Raw genomic sequence first — 13155 nt, forward strand, 5'->3', positions numbered from 1 at the left:
AAGATATTTTAGGTCTTTATTCATATAGGACAGCTGTAGACATGAAAGGGGAGAGAGAGAGGGAATGACATGCAGCAAAGGGCCTCAGGTCGGTGTCGAACCTGCGGCCACTGTGTCTAGGAGTAATCCTAGACACAGTGTCTAGTGTCTAGGAGCCTCTATATATGGCTGCCTGCTCTACCAGGTGAGCTATCCAGGCGCCCACGCACTAAAGCGTTAAAGCATGCTAATGCACACCTGTCAGCCAGTCACTAACCAGTATTTTCCATGGCCGTGGTTCTTGTAATGGATAACTAGCTTCAAGAGACGAATGGTCAGCAAGGTGTTAAACTTCAGCGAAGCTCCTCAAAGACTGTAATAACAATGCTTTCCAATGAGCTCAACAATGTCTGCGTGTAGTAAAGTAAAAGCTTTAGAGCATCACTTGGACCAATCACAACAGTCCCAAAATCAGCCGTATCTGCCTCAACATGACATAAGAATGGTCTCTACAAGGCCATAAGAAATCTCTCCCACCTTAGCAAAACAACCCCTTATGCATGTGAATCAGTCTGGCTATGAAGAAGTAAAAGACTGATAGAAAAGAAGAGAGAGGACTCACTAGATGGTGAAATTCAGCAGTACAGAGAGAAATGCCTGGTTGAATAGGTGGGCAGGAAGGAATACACTACACCACACAAAAAAAGTGCAGTAAAAAATAACAGGTGGATCAAAAGGAATGACTTTGAGAAGAAGGAAAAGGAAAAAAAGACCAAAATGCAAAGAAAAAAGTACCAACTGAGAGAAAATGTCATTCTCAGATCACAGCTGCGTAGCTCTGCATCGCTTTGGATAATGAGACAAAAAAAGCTACGGGAGATGTTTGGAGTGAGACAAGGATGAAGAGCATGAACAAGGAGGAGGAGGAAAGATAGCTCTGTAAGTGGCTCACAATGTAGTGCCAGTTAGCTGCTATCTCCCGGGAAAGGAAAAGATGAAGTAGAGGGAAAAGTGAAGAAGACAGGGAAAGGAAAAGGAGGTGTTTAGGGATGAAAAGAAGATAAACGTAAAGGAAAGGAGAGTAAACTAGAAAACTGAAAGGAGGAAAACAGAGGGAGATATACATAAGTAGTATATGTGCAAATAATGCAACAAATAAATAATTTGCCAAGTAAAATGGAATGGCTCATGTTTTTGACTCACACTGCATGTGCGTAAATGCGACCTAAAGCTTATTTTTACGTATCAAGTGTAAAAATTAGCAATACTAATAAGCAATAATCAATACTGTGCCTGAATGCATCCTGAGTAGACACAGGCGGACGGTTGAAGCTGCTGTTGTCTGCTAACATGCTGCTCATGCTACACCTCCTTTTACACAGTAACCTGTTTTGAAAAAAATAAATGAATCTAATATTAAAATAAAGTTTTCACCTCATTAGTCCTCATGCAAAATGTCCCAAGTAAGAATCTTTCTAATGAGCCACTGTTCAGACATGTTTACAAGTCGGTTGCAATGCTGGATAACCTCACATATAAGTCTGATGTTTGGAAGTTCCCATCCCACCACTGATGGCCAAAAGCAGTATCAGGGGCCACAATGCATTAAGGAAATTATGTTTTTTTTCAGGTGCTGGCATTTAGATAAAAAAACTGTTTGGGTTGGTGACATACATGGCCGTAGCCAGCTATGAGGTCACCAGGGTCTAGACCTCAGTAATTATTTACTAATAAACCCAATGTATATCTGCATCTGAATGAAACCATTTGAAACTGACAGGATACAGTAGGAGCACAGAAAGTTCAAGGTTCTTTGTCATGTGCACAATAGTCTCGCTTTGCCAGACCCTCCTCCAAAGCGCGCTGAAGGAGGGTCTTTGAACGTGCTTTGGTTTAATGGCATTTCTTTAAGCCAGTCAGAATCGTTGTGGGTGGTGCTAAACTCGGCACAGAGCTGCTGCAAAATAGTCGTGCAAGTGAAAACTCAGATTGGACAGATAGTCTAGCTAGCTGTCTCAATTTACCCTGCAGAGATCTGAGGAGCAGTTAACCATAGTCCTCATAAAGCCACCGAATTTAAAATTCCAACACAAAGAAAGTAGAAGGGAATTTCCTGCAGCACCGGAACAATCCCGGAAGTGGAAGAGAAGGATATAGACTATGGGCACAACAATAACAGAGGTAGTCGTTGGCAATACAAATCTTAGGGCTCAGGCACCACCAGGAATGCTAATTAAATAAAGAAAGAAAGATGAAAGAAAGACCTAAATGTTTGCAGGATATAAACACAAGGGAGGCTAGACAATTTTAGATTTCAAAATACTACTGGTTAGGTTAGTAGTAAAGTACTGCATCGTAAATGTACTAGTTACTAGTTACTTAATTGTGCAGCTTAGGGACAGTTCGGTATTTATAGAATGGACCACCGGAGGAAAATAGGGGAGGGTCATGTCTTTTTATTCTTTGTTGAGGGGAGGGTAATTCCAATTCTTTTTAGTCTAGGGGGGAGGGTCACCCAACTTTTGTATTTGTGAGAACAGCAACATTTCAAAGTGGCTTGTTTGGTGTACATTTATCCATGTAGCTCCATGTAGCTCTCTCAGTCTCTAGCCCCTATCGCTAGCAGATGGATCCCTCCCTATTTAGTCAGCCAGACTATTTGAGCTGTAGCTTTTTAGAGAGAGACCGTGGGATTTCCCAAACTGAATAAATCCCGCTCACACATAAACACAAAACTAGCTCCATTGTGTTGTAACTAAGACTTCTGATGAAAAAATAATTTGATTCATTTGCATGACTGCCGTACTGTTTAGTTCAAAAACATCCAAAACACTGTACGAAAACATAACGGACCATACGCAAGCTTTTATTTTGAAAAGTCAAAGCTTGCGGACTGCACCAAGCCAGGAGGGCATGAGACGGGAGGTCTCCAGGCTGCAGCCATACCCGACTCAAATATCCTTTCGGTCGGTATATATATATATATATATATATATACACATACATACATATGGTGATTAACGCAGATATGTGCTGTTTAGCTCTCATTACGGGCCGGTGGGTAGCGCACTGCCATGAGTCCATGACGCTAATGTCTGATTACTCCACATTTTCATTGTGATATTTTGTGATTACATTCTGAATCTGCAACGGTCTGTGTCAGGTAAATCAGTAAGTTAGTAGTATAGTATACAGTGGATTTGCATTTGAAGTGGTTCGGGGTCCTTCTGTAAGTAATTTTGGGGTATAATTTGGTTTTGATGAATTCTATAAGCAGCAGTACCACAGGCCAAGCAATCGGCCGTTCCAAACAGGCACATTTTCAACAGGCACTGCACTAGTGTATTTAATTATAGATAAGGAGCGTATGTGTGTGTGTGTGTGTGTGTGTGTGTGTGTAATGTATAGTTTGGGTTGTGTTTGAACGTCTCATTTTGGTATGAATTTTGATCGTCCAGAAATGCAGTGAATAAGCTTCATTAAAACAAAAAATTGTGGACCTCACAAATTTTTTAACCCTGGCTTCGGCCCTGGAGAGAGAGAAAACGTACTAAAAACTTGGACAGCTCGGGCGGTCTTCCAAGTGACCCAGTTGTCATGCCTTCAACATCTCTGCTTTGTGTCCAGCCGCAGATTGTTACATGACATCTCTTTCCATGTTTGTTCTCATTCGCTACTGTATAAGATACGATAAGATAAGATAATCCTTTATTGTCCCCTATAGGAGAAATTTGTCTTGGGCAGTTGAGAACAAAAATGGCGACGCATCGCACATAAACACACAATAAACATACAGTAAACATGCATGAAACATAAGCATACATTATGTTATCCAATGTGTTCAATAAACATTCAATAAACCTCACACAAGACCCCCCTACCTTTCCTCACACTCACAGAAGAAAGAGAACCCACTGCACATCCTTCCCCTCTTATTGAACTTAATTCTACCCAAATTGCACATTTCCCATTAAATCATGCTGTGATCAATAACTTGTATTGCACGATGCCAAAATGCACAATGTCGTAACAAATTAAAATTATTGCACCAGTGCCCTACCAGATATTGCACATCTTACAGCCATAACGTTGAGTACCACAAATATACATAACTACACCAATCTGGCCAGTAATTGTTATAATACTCTGGACCAAAGGGTTTAAAGGAAATCTTAAATCCCTGCCACTAGGGAGTGAGAAATAGCTGAGCAAAGATGATAAGATTGAAGATGTTGATGAAGAAAATGTAAGGAAAAACAGACAGACAGCAAGAAATCAAGCTTGTACTACATACAACGACATTCTGAAGTCTGTGGTGCATATAGACTCACGCTGTAGAGGATGTCCACCCAGCCCTCCATGGTGATGCACTGGAACACAGTAAGCACTGCAAACAGGATGTTGTCGAAGTTGGTGATGCCAAAGTTGGGTCCAGTCCAGTACTCTCTGCACTGGGTCCCGTTGGGACACATCCTGGCCGGGGGCTCCAGACCACAAGGCCAGTCTGCAGCTCTCTCACCTGACCGACACAGAAGTACAGAGAGGAAGGGATAAGCATATTTATGTTTTTACTTAAATTGCTTCTGAAATATCTATTAGATGGGGAGATAGATAGATAGATATGTTGATAGAAAGTGACTGAATAATTGTAAAGTTTTCATATTTAATGCCACTAAAGCCCAAGTGGCATTGAACTGGGTCAGAACTGGAGCAGGGACAGCAGAGCAGCCAAAATATCCTTTTCCCCTGCATCTTTGTCCAGCTGCCTCATGCTGCTCTGATGTTCCCTCCTAACAATAGGTCATCAGTCAAGCCGGTAACACTTCCAAAGGGAATCTCCCAGGGACATCCTCCAAGTTGCCCTGCCCACCTCAACTGGTTCCTCTCAATGAAGACCATTGACCTCGTAACCTTATCATGCAACCTCATTCTGTCATTGCACAAAGCCTGTGACCGCAGGTGAAGGCCGGTACAAAGATGGACGGTACCTAATTGTGAGATTCCCCTTTTCCTATACAGTTACTAAACAAAACATTAAGACATGCTGTTTTTATGGGTTCTCATTTAATTTCCTTTGTTCTCTGCACATTTCTCTCAACTCATTTTTGGCCTTGATGTTGCAGGTGAAAGTTCCTTTTGGATGGTGGGCCTCTACATCACAACATAACCACAGTTCTACTGTCACATCTGCAACATCAAAATCATTGAAATGTGCATGTTGGAAAAATAAGAACATCCATCAGAGACAAAACGTTTGAACCAGAGACAAAACATTGTTGCATATCACAGTGACTGTCAGAATTGAGGATACCATATTACAAAATGATGCAGGTGTTTCTAGTCTTGGGGTGCCCAGGTGGCCTAGAGGTTAAAGCGACAAACATGATCGACATTTTTGGAAGTCATTCCCCATCTCTCTAAACAAAACTGCGGGGGTGTAAAGGAGCGAGCTGGCGACTTGAGGAGTCACAGGTGGATTTTCAAAGATTTTTTCCGCAAAAGTGAACTATTTACAAGATATGTGAAGGTCTACGACCGAAACGTTGTATTTTGTAAATAAATAATTGCTTGAGTAATGGTCAGTGTGCGGGATTCTTTCCAAGCTCCTGATCTGCGACCTTTGGTCACATCCAACGCACCTGCCCAACTAAAGAGGTGGGCAAAAAGCTTTCCTACGTTTCACAAAATATGTAACAAAGTTCTGGGCCCATAAAAGAGGTCAACTAAACAGAACTTTATTCAGGCATGCTAACTTAACATAAACAGAATAAAATTAAATAGACTTAACGTAGGGCTGGGCAATATATCGATATTATATCAACATCGATATATGAGGCTAGATATCGTCTTAAATTTTGGATACTGTAATTTCGTGATATGACACAAGTGTTGTCTTTTCTTGGTTTTAATGGCTGCATTACAGAAAAGTGATGTAATTTTCTGAACTTAGACTTAATAGCCGTTTTATTATTTGCCTTTACCCACTTAATCATTGTATCCACATTATTGGTGATTATTTATCAAAACTCTCGCGTAAACCCTACAGTGTCGACCCTACAATATTGCAGCAATATCGACGATGTATTTGGTCAGAAATATCAGTATACATTTGCTGACGTATGCACATAAGTTCAAAAGGCCAAATTTAATTCGGGGAGAAAATGAGTACAAAGTATAAAGAAAACTAAAGTGTGTGCAGGAGGGTTCCAGGCATTTAGAGCAGTTATGTGGTAGCAGCTGCAACCATCACAAGGGGAAAGATTAAGAAGGTTTCGGTTTTCGGAATGTGGATCTTTCAGATCAATTTGAGGAGTGCCTATGATCAACACCTTCCACATTTTATAGTGGCATGCAGTGTGGGACTCACACCGGTCTGGTCTTGGTCTTGGTTCTGTCTCAACCCTTCAAAGTCTTGGTCTCGGTCTCCATGCACTCTGGTCTTGGTGATGACTTGGTCTCGGTGGTCTTGTGTTTCAAGTCTGTTTGCCTTGTACAATAACCTCACGGCACATATTTCCTAACGGATGTACTAACTAGACGATACAATCCAAACACTGATAAATGCCAAACGCATCAAACAGGCTATGATACATGCGCAGCAATGAGCTATGAAATTTGACTATTGTTTGTAAAAGATGTGTTTTCAGGTTTAGTCATCTTAGTGTGCATGTGGTCTAACTAAGCAAGATGTGCTTGAGTTTTTTCAGGGATTATACAGTGACAGAGTACATGGAGGGTGCTGAGTGTTTGTTGAAAGGATGTGCTGGCACACGTCAACAGATGGGGATCAGAATACAGAATAAATGCGCTGAGTATAACAGATGCCTTGTTCACCCAGAGTTTCATGAAGGATAGTGCCACGATCACAAGCCGTGCCAAGTTTTAACGATGATTTGCAGAGCCAGATTGCACAGCCAACATCCCTCTGGTGTCCCTCCAGTAAAATATGTCCCTCTTCTTCCTACTGACAGGTGCTGTGTCAGCCGGACTCAGTGTCCACGGATGATAGGGAACATCGCAGGGCTCTATTTTCTTCTACTGGGTGCAGTTCCTAATTGAAATTAGAACATTTACAAAGTAATTAGGGCTCATCATTAAAGTTAGATCTTTTATTTTTTGTTTATTTTTTTAAATGAAACGTTTAAAAATCAAGGTGAAAATTTCAATCAATTGGTTTAAATGGGGCTGTTTTTGAAATACTGGAGGAATAAAAACCTGTGGGCTGGCATTATCTCCACAAGGCTCTCACAGAGAGTTCCCCAAAACATGAAATACCAGACTGATCTCATGAAGTGGCGTATGTATGACACGCCAATTGGTATGCTGTTATTGGCGTGTTATGAAGACGCACACTCGCTTTTCAGCATGTTTATCAACGCTGTTTGGCCTCCATTCACTTACATTACCTTGCGTTTGCATGTGAATTTACGCCGTAGCGAGTAGTATGAAAGTGGTTTAGAAAGTGGCAGGTGGCGTGTATGTTTACGCTGTGATACAGCAGACAGCGTAGACATACACGCAGATAGCTCAAAATGCGTACAGATAACACGCCACTTGGCTTTAGGACAGTGGCGTGTATGTTTTACGTGAAGTCATGATATCACGCTGGAAATACCCATGTTTTCTCAAATATGTGTTTGCTGCTACACTAATGTTCTGAATGTCGAGTACAGAACGTTCAAATGATCTGACATATATCTGTGTGGTTTTTTTTATCAATAAAATCTAAATACATTTGCAAAACGTTAGGATCAAAGACATATTTCATAGTGCTGTGGTCATGATTATGACGCTTCACTAAACTATTCAGCTGATTAAGCAGTGCAAGTGGAAATGGGATGTAGGTGAAATATTAAATACTAGTTTGTTACTCATTGTTAAATCTGCAGAAGATCTTAACTCATTTTGGAATTTGCTGAGTTTGTTTATAGTCTAATTAATGTCCCAAGGGAAATTATCCAATTCAATCCCTTTGTGTGTTTGTTTTTAACCAAACTGTGAATGAATGGCTCATGACAAGACATCCATTACGTATCTAAAGGCAAAGTCTCAGCACATAGAATAAGAGAAGAAGAAACAATTTCCTACCACACAAAGAAGGAACAACCCAGAACTCAAGTAAAGGGACAGCCAATGAATACACACTTGAAAAAAACATGCAAATATAGTCAGACATATGGCACACAAGGTCTTTATCCAGCATTACCTACACACAGAAAAAAACACCCTTCATGTACAGGGGCGGGTCTAAAGGGGGGACCTTTGGTGGCACCTGAAATATGATTGACCCCCCCCGGTGCCCCATCCAATCCATTGGGCTAGAGTGCTGTCAATCTGACAAATTAGATTTCCATTGGATCAGAGTACTGTCACAATCGCTGCCTTTCCATTTGGTGAATGGATATATAATGTACTTTAAACACACATTGTTATGGCCACTGTGTACTTTGTTGAAATTTTGAGGCCAGTTTAGAAGCAGTAGTAAAATCTTCCCAGCCAGTCATATGACCAATTAATGTTTCCATGATGACGATCCAAATTTCTGCCTTAAGAGCCCATAGAAAATGTGTATTGTATTTGGATACACAATTTGTTGAAAATAAAAACAAGTGAAATTATTAATGAATGTGAACACAGTGTGCAGAAATTACATTGTGTTGTTCTCTCTTATCCAATATTTCCTATATTTCTAAGCAGATTTGCTATGCTATTGGTCCCCCCTGTGTCCACCCCACTTAAAAAATCCTGGAATCACCCCTGTTCATGTAGAAAGTTGTTACCCGTGCTGCTCATCTTAATCAAACCCTGCTGTGTCTCTGTGACTAAAATAACTCAATAACACACGTACTGTACATTAGCAGGCTGTCACAATTGCTCGCAACACTACGAGCACCCTGACTGGGTTGAAACGCACGCACACACTCACGCACGCACACACCACCCACCCACACCCACACCCACATATACACACACACACACACACACACACACACACACACACATTTACAGCTGGCCCAGCCAATAACCCTCAAGTCACGCCTTCACACTCTATCTGACACCAGCAGTGGGGAAATTAAGCCTTCTTATAGTGTTTATCACTACATACACAATGGGTAATTTCAGCTGAGCAGACTGATTGTGTTTTGTACAATTACTATAATGCTGCATATAATATAAACACTGTAATAGCAACCTGGCTGTGATTAATCAGTAATGAGTTTTATTGCTACTCTAACTCACACACAAGGGGAAGAGGCGGATCTTTTACCCTCCTTTTTATTTTCACAGACCATACTAGTGATTATTGGTGGTTTTACAAAGTGTCATGTGTTTCAGTTTTGATCCTCACTGTGTGCAAGATCTCGGAGTTTGTTGGTGGTTCACCATTACTTTTTAAATGTACAAAAATCCCTTTACATTGTCATGGTTCCTACTGTTTCCTTTGAATTTCCTCGAGAGGAATTAATTATAGGGAATTATTATAGGGAAAAATCATTATTATATGGACAAAGAAGATGTGTTGCCACATTTTCAACTAAATCCAGTCAGTTGGTAGTATCATTTTTACCTTAAGGTCAGCTGAACGTGCAAGTATGTAGGATTTATCTGTCATTTTAAATTACAGACAAGCATACAAGTCAACAAATAATGATGTAGTTGTATAGAGTATTGAGTTGAGTTGAGAATGTCCTTGGAATAATTGCAGAAACTGGAAAAAAAGGACACAGATCTATTTAAACCAATGTAAATACTGATTAATTACTTGTAAACCCTATTCTCCATATTTATTTACTTATATAACGTACTGCTGTGGATGAGGCCACACAGCAAAATGTATTTTAGCCACCTAAAAAAGGCCCACCTAAAGAAATCCATACCTGCTACATTTACAATATTTTCGCAGCTTTCCCTTGCCGTCAAACGGCCATGTTTAAGTTTACGTGTGGGGAACTGAAGCCATTATCCATTCCCTTGTCTTGTCCGTTTGATATTTTTGTTAGTTCCTAACCCTTTTTAAAACACATTAACACAAACAAACAACCCAATCGAAACAGCAGTAGACCAGCAACTCCCGTGTCCTGCGAGATGAAATGATTTATTTTGTCGAAGGAGTCTGGTGGCTTTGAAGAGAGCAGAGATAACGGCTTCAGTTCCCCTCGTGTAAAGTTAAACAGGGCTGTCTGATGGCAAGGCAAAATAATAAAAGTATTCTAAATATAGCTTACACTTAAACTGACATTGACTTTTTTAGGTGGCTAAAATATGTTTAGCTGCTGCCCCCGTCCACAACTTCGCTTTCGTGGAGGGACTTCTGCCTGCTTCTCCAAACTGGGGGGGGGGGGAGACCACTATCTACTGTACTTACTATGGATAATTACCTCATACAACCCCACTTCAAACTATCCAAACTATCCCTTTGAGGAGATAAAACTGCTTAACTCCCACTCACACAGCAAGGAATGCCATGTCAGGTATTACTGCTGCTCACTAGCACGCACTTCTGATGTAAGAGAAAGATGGAACTAGTATCTGAGGTAGAACTTCATCGGGAGGCCGAGTGCATGCGCATTTCTATTGAGATACAGCAGAAGCAATCAATCAAAACCTGAAGACTGTGAAAATACCATTAATCAATATCAAGATGTGAAAATGGCTGTCAGAAATTCTGCTGTGCACTTGTTTGTATGTTGATATTGGCACAGTGCCTGCCAGCGCTGTGAATGTGCGGCTACTCATAAGCCACATGTGCAGTACATACACAACCAATGAATCATTTATGTACGCCTGCATAAATATGCGATGCAATATACGTTCTCATGCGTAACAAATATGGAAACGCAGCTGACAGAAGAGAAAGTTTTTCCTGGCGTCAACTCGGCCGATAATTAGTGTTGTCGTACAAACACAGCCAAGCTGTTGCTCTTACCAGTCTCTATCTTGAAGCAGGTGGTGTGGAATTTGCCCATGTAAAACTCTACCCCGATGATGGCAAACATGACAATGGCAAAGAAAAGCAGCAGGCCGATCTGAAGCAGAGGAACCATGGCTTTCATTATGGACTTCAATACCACCTGGAGACCTGAGAGACAGGAAACATGAGGGAGAGGGGAGGGAAGAGAGTGTTAGCAGAGCTTGGCCTATTTGTTGTTGTTGCTTTACACCATGATCAAGGTTTATTGCACCTTGGGTCTTATTTTTGTTGTTGTTGGCCATACATTCTATCAGTTAGGATAACATTGTAACCACCCAAAATAACTGCTGTGATCTGGGAACACAACAACATCACTGTTACCTGTGATGTGATAGATGCTTACTGTCTGATTGTCTGACTGCTTGTATTTTTGTCTCCAAGTTCTTTTTAGCACCGTTAACGGCACCCAGGTCTCAGCAGCTAAACTGGTGAGTACAATGTAATTATCACCTATGAAAATGATGGTCCATCCCAAGTTGTAATAATCAGGAGTTATCTTTTAACTATTGAAGTCAAGCCTTTACTGTAGCTGACCCGCGCTTCAATAAAAGTCTGTAGCGCACGTTTCTTTGTTTCAATGTTCTACTGAAAATGTTCCAATTATATAGATGAAAAGATAACTTTGTAAGACACTCAAAGACTAGTTCACTACACTTACATCTGTACCTACATCTGAAGTAAAGAATATATCAACATATCAAAGCAAAGAACAAAAAGAGAAAGTAGTTTCTGTAGTTTGTACAAGCCACTTTGTCTCTTATAGAATTCTTGAAATGATAATATCTTCAAATGTTAAGTGACTTACTGGGGATTCCTGACACGAGTTTCAGGGGTCTCAGCACTCTCACCGCGCGCAGTGTTCGCAGGTCAAAGTCCGAACCCACCGTGGCCAGGATTCTGTCAAACACACAGACACAAACATCCACACAAGGATGGTTCAAATCTCTGCACAGTATTTCACTGTAGCATTGATACACACAAGATAAGGCTGCCACAAACAATTATTTTATGTTTTTTGAAAATGTCCGAAAAAAAATAATTGAAAAAAGCCAATTAGATTCTCCAAGCACAAAATTGCTCGTTTATTTCTGTCCAAACCCCACATATATTGAATTTACAAATAAATAAGCGAGAAAAGAATTTCAACACAAATAATCTTTCTGCCTTATTACACACACACACACACACACACACACACACACACACACACACACACACACACACAGCCTATAGGTTGATCATGTGTGTCTGATTACGTCATGCGCTGTTTATATATGCTTTACCTACAAGTGAAGGAGCGCCATACTGTGGCTTGCACGTCTGTGTGTGTGTGTGTGTGTGTGTGTGTGTGTGTGTGTGTGTGTGTGACACAGCTGGCAGTCCTCATTACAGGCTGTACAGAGGGGGAGACTTAAGTGCTCCACTAAAACAGAAAAAAACATGCTCTAGGCTAAGGGGGGAGAGAGAGAGAGAGAGAGAGAGAGAGAGAGAGAGAGAGAGATTAAGTTAAAGAAAGAGAGGAGGAGGAATATGATAAAAGGAATTAGTGTAAAGAGATAAAGTGTAAGTGAACTGCAGCCAGGAATAATATTAATTTGATCTGGAATCTTAGACATTCCTACACATTCCCTACTATGGGAGACCTTGCTTCATTGGTGTAGATTTACGTAGGGATAATATAGGGGGTGCATATGTCAGCCTTTTTTCTTTTTTTTTTTGAGGAAGCTCAAATATTCTTACCAACAATTTGACTTTTAAACACAAGGCTGAAACAGATTTTTGTGTAGCATCATTCTGTTGTGTGCTACAGACACACTCTGTGGGCAAGGTCATTACACATAAACTGTCACTCAATATCATTTATTTTTGTAATGTCAGTTTCTATCCTGTATAGCTATATTTTGCTAGCAAATCTGACCAACAATGGCGGAGAGACAAAATAATAGATTGAGAGAAGTCTGTCTCAGATTGTTGAGAGAAATGAAACTAGCCTGATTACTAGACTGAAATGCCATATCGTTTTCCGTTCGCTGAAAAAGAAAACAATCATGATGCGTTTTTTAAAACACATTTGAGTATAAATTATATTATTTATGACATCCCAAATGGGCATGCTTTTTTAAACCTCTCAGTTAAGTTCCGGCGTCGGGAGCCCCAGAGCAGGCAGAAAATCCTCAAGGGTACAATACCTTTTATATGGGGGG

The 13155-nt window shown here is 40.6% G+C and overlaps 1 protein-coding gene across 3 annotated transcripts in view; it reads right to left on the reverse strand.

Annotated features, from left to right (window-relative positions):
* cacna1bb (calcium channel, voltage-dependent, N type, alpha 1B subunit, b) overlaps positions 1-13155 on the reverse strand; it is a 209735-nt gene that overhangs the window by 123152 nt on the left and 73428 nt on the right. For all 3 annotated transcript variants that reach the window (XM_078270682.1, XM_078270681.1, XM_078270680.1), the window contains exons 6-8: positions 11757-11848; positions 10907-11059; positions 4311-4498 (exon numbers count right to left, since the gene is read on the reverse strand). In XM_078270682.1, the coding sequence (XP_078126808.1) occupies positions 4311-4498; positions 10907-11059; positions 11757-11848 (433 nt within the window). The remainder of the gene's footprint in view (positions 1-4310; positions 4499-10906; positions 11060-11756; positions 11849-13155) is intronic.

The sequence above is a fragment of the Sander vitreus genome, chromosome 16, assembly GCF_031162955.1.
Source record: "Sander vitreus isolate 19-12246 chromosome 16, sanVit1, whole genome shotgun sequence".
NCBI lineage: Eukaryota > Metazoa > Chordata > Actinopteri > Perciformes > Percidae > Sander > Sander vitreus.